Genomic DNA, 3,450 nt, shown 5'->3' on the forward strand with positions numbered 1-3,450 from the left:
GGGAGAGAGAGCCGGGAGTCACCTCAAGTTCAAGGCCACCCTGGGCCACAGAGTATAACTCTGTAAACAAGAAGGAGGAGGAGGAGGAGGAGGAGGAGGGAAGGGGGAGGGGAGGAGAAGGGAAGGGGAGGGGGAGGAGGAGAGGGCAAAGGCCATCACTGGAGGACTGCCAGGAAACTGTTTGCTGGGGCTCCTTAACTGCAATGGTTTATTTCTGAACTTCTGACCCCTAGTGTGCACATGCAGCCCCCCAACATCTCCCCCTCCAATATGTGTGCACTTCCTCATACACATGCAGCTACACACACACACACACACACCAAGTAAATTCTTAGGTTTTTGTTTTGTTTTGTTTTGAAGAGCAAAGGTGACCTGAGGGACCCTCCCTCCCACTGTGCCCTTTGACACCTCTGCTTTCATCCAAAGTCACCCAAGCCAGAGCCTGGGGACCAGAGCGTCCTCTCACCCTCTGCCACCTCCAGGCAGCGACATTAACCCCTAGTGAATGCTGTCAGGTCAAGATAAGTACTAGATAAAATAAGAGTTGTAACCCTTTCTATTGAAGATGGGAGAAGAGCCTACTTCTCTTTTCATGAGGGGCTGACTGAGTGCAGTCTGTCATGATGGGCCCTTTCTCCTGTAGGCATCCAAAAATCTCTTCAAGGACTAAGCAGGCGTAAACAGTTGTAGGAACCAGAAATGTTTGTTAGGGTCCTGGGCCATCTCTGGAGACAGAGAGAGGGGGTTGGGGGCCACACTTCTGTGAGAGGCCATCTCCCCCAAGGCACCAAGCCCTCCAGCAGGAGGGCCAGAAGCTTGCCCTGGCTCTGGATGAAGCCACTGAGCTATGGGCTCCTTCCTGTCTGAGATCTTAGCAGCCAAGCTCCTGCCTCTGGTTCTTTGGTGAGCAGAGACTTACTGCTGCTGTGAAAATTTCCAGCTCAGGAGCAGGGCTTGAACTCGGGTCTAGTTCCAACAGTGCCCCCTGGTGGTCAGGTGCTCTCATGACTCCCGAGTTCAGCCCTTTCTACCTCTCCGGGCTACACCACCGGAAATGAGTTTTTTCTTCTGTTCAAACTTCTATCCAAGCCCTCCCAGAGAGCTGCTTTTCTGAGGCTGCCTTCCCAGCTAGTGCGCAACCCCATGCAGGCAACCCTCCTCCTCTCTGTAGTCACAACACCTGTCTCCTGAGCGCTGGTCCAACACATTGAGCTCACGTCTGTCCCCCGAATGCAAAGGCTCAGTGCCCCACACAGTGGGATGTTTGCGGTCCCCACTATGTGGCGTGATCACATATGGCTGGGCTCCCGCAGAGAGTTCTGTGACCACCTCCTTGCCCCACTCCAATCTGGTCCTACGGCACAGCCCCGTTTCAGGCCCCGTTTCAATGTGGTGTATTCTCACGGAAGGTCATCCCACTGGCAGCCCTTGGCTATGACGAGGCAGGTTTCCATACTCAGCAATACATTTTTGTCTTCCGGCACCCTGAAGGCTGTCTCATTGGCTGCAGCTCAGTAAGGCTCACCAAAATATCATCCTCGGTGTGTGGAAACAGAAGGCTCCCGAGGGACTCTTTGTTCTGGAAAACCTGACCATGAAGTTCAGATGGGGAGGAGTTACACAATTTCTTTTTCTTCTTTCTCTCATTTCTTTTTTACTTCATGCCTTCCTCCCTGGCCACACTTTCTACAAAGTCTCTATCCCGGGGTATTGCAGCTAAGGATGACTTTAAACTTCTGCTTCTGCTGCCTCCACCATCTGAGTGCTGACATCACAGGCATGCACCACCACGCCTGTTTCTGTGGTGTTGAGAATCAACCGTAAAGTGTCCCGAGTGCTAGACAAATGCTCTGCCAATGGAACTATAGTCTCAGCTCTATTTCTTGCAAATTGGTTTGATGGGGTCCCTTGAGGACACTATGAAGTTAGAGGTCACCTCCATCTCAACCAGCTACCCAGTTGGCATTTCCCAGTGGCTACCTTAGACCTGGAAACCCTGCTGCAGACTCTCTGACAGCTGCTCAGGTACCATTGTCCTGGCTCCAGGAAGACAGGTTGCACCAACAACGCCTAAGTCTATTTCTTTGCTCAAGCCACTGAGAGCCTGCAGGCTCCTGACGGGGAGTTTGATGTGGAGAAGGATGTTGTGAGGGCTGGAGGGGGACTTAAAGCTGTCCTTTGAGCTTACCTGAGAATTGAAATAGGATCCCCTGGAAGAACACTCAGTCCTCTTAACTGCTGAGCCACCTCTCCAGTTCTCATACAGTGTTCTTTTTGGTTTTTGCTTGGGTGTGTGGGGGGGTGTTTGTTTATTTATTTATTTATTTATTTATTTTGGAGATAAGGTTTATCTGTGTAATAGCCTTGGCTTTCCTGGAACTCATTTTGTAGACCAGGCTGGCCTGGAACTCCCAGAGATCTGCCTCCTTCTGCCAGAGTGTTGGGATTAAAGCCATGTGCCACCACAGCCTGGCTACCTCATTTGTTTGAGGCAGCGTCTCTCATTGGCCTAGAGCCAGCTCAAAGAGATCTGCCTCTCTCTACCTCCACAGCGCTGGGACTATAAATGAATACCACTATGTCCAGCTTTTTCTGCAGATCCTGGAAGCTCAAACCCAGGTCCTCATGGGAATACAATAAACTCTTTCCCACTGGAGCCAATCTCCCAGTCTGTAGGGAAGGCTTGGTGGGGATGTAACCTCATCTTGGTGTCCACACAGTTACTTTGGCAACTGTGACAGTCAAGCAAGCGAGCGAGTGGCTGGAACATAGACGGCGTGGCCCACGGATGTAAAGGCCTGTCACAGGAGGGAGTGCTGAGCCCTAATGTAAGTTAGCATGGGGTTGGGCTTAAAGATCCCAGGGAGCTCTGCCTGCAATGTCACATTGCGACACACCCAGCTCCCTCCAAGTACAAAGCTCTGCTGACTCTAGACCTCACTACTATCTCCTGAACCAATTTGGTTGCTTGCTATCCTTCCCTTCGAAGTGACCCTGCCTGTCCTTCAGGGACTCTACTGTGCATCAACAGAGGTACCTCCCCCCTCTGATCAGATTCAGCTATGCTCTAGAAGTGACTCCGGTTCCTTGGAACCCTGAATGGGCACAGGTCTAACTCAGTATTTGCCATCCGGGAGGGCCCTATCTCATTTCACAGGGAGGTGCCCAGGGAGCGGGTGGAGGCCAGGGCTGGGACCTCTTTGCTGGCTACTCTCATCTTGCCTCTCACATCTTTTTTCCTCTAAGCTGCGGGGAAGCTGTCATGCCTTACCTGCATCGGTCCCTGAGGCCACAGCCACAGCCAGTCCCCAGGGATGCCAGGACTATCCACTCCTCAGGTCAGAGCTTTGAGCAGCTGAGGCAGGGCTGCCTGCAGTCTGGCACCTTGTTTGAGGATGCTGATTTCCCTGCCAGCAATGTCTCCCTGTTCTACAGCGAGAGGCCCCAGGT

The 3,450-nt window shown here is 52.3% G+C and overlaps 1 protein-coding gene across 3 annotated transcripts in view; it reads left to right on the plus strand.

Annotated features, from left to right (window-relative positions):
- Nucleotides 1-3,233: 3,233 nt before the first annotated feature.
- Nucleotides 3,234-3,450, plus strand: part of Capn9 (calpain 9) — a 38,574-nt gene continuing 38,357 nt past the window's right edge. For 2 of the 3 annotated variants that reach the window (XM_021169333.2, XM_021169334.2), the window contains exon 1: nt 3,263-3,450. This exon is cut by the window's right edge and continues 25 nt beyond it. In XM_021169333.2, coding sequence (XP_021024992.1) covers nt 3,263-3,450 — 188 coding nt within the window. The other variant, XM_021169331.1, reaches the window with a different exon arrangement.

Source organism: Mus caroli, chromosome 8 (assembly GCF_900094665.2).
Source record: "Mus caroli chromosome 8, CAROLI_EIJ_v1.1, whole genome shotgun sequence".
Classification (NCBI taxonomy): Eukaryota; Metazoa; Chordata; class Mammalia; order Rodentia; family Muridae; genus Mus; species Mus caroli.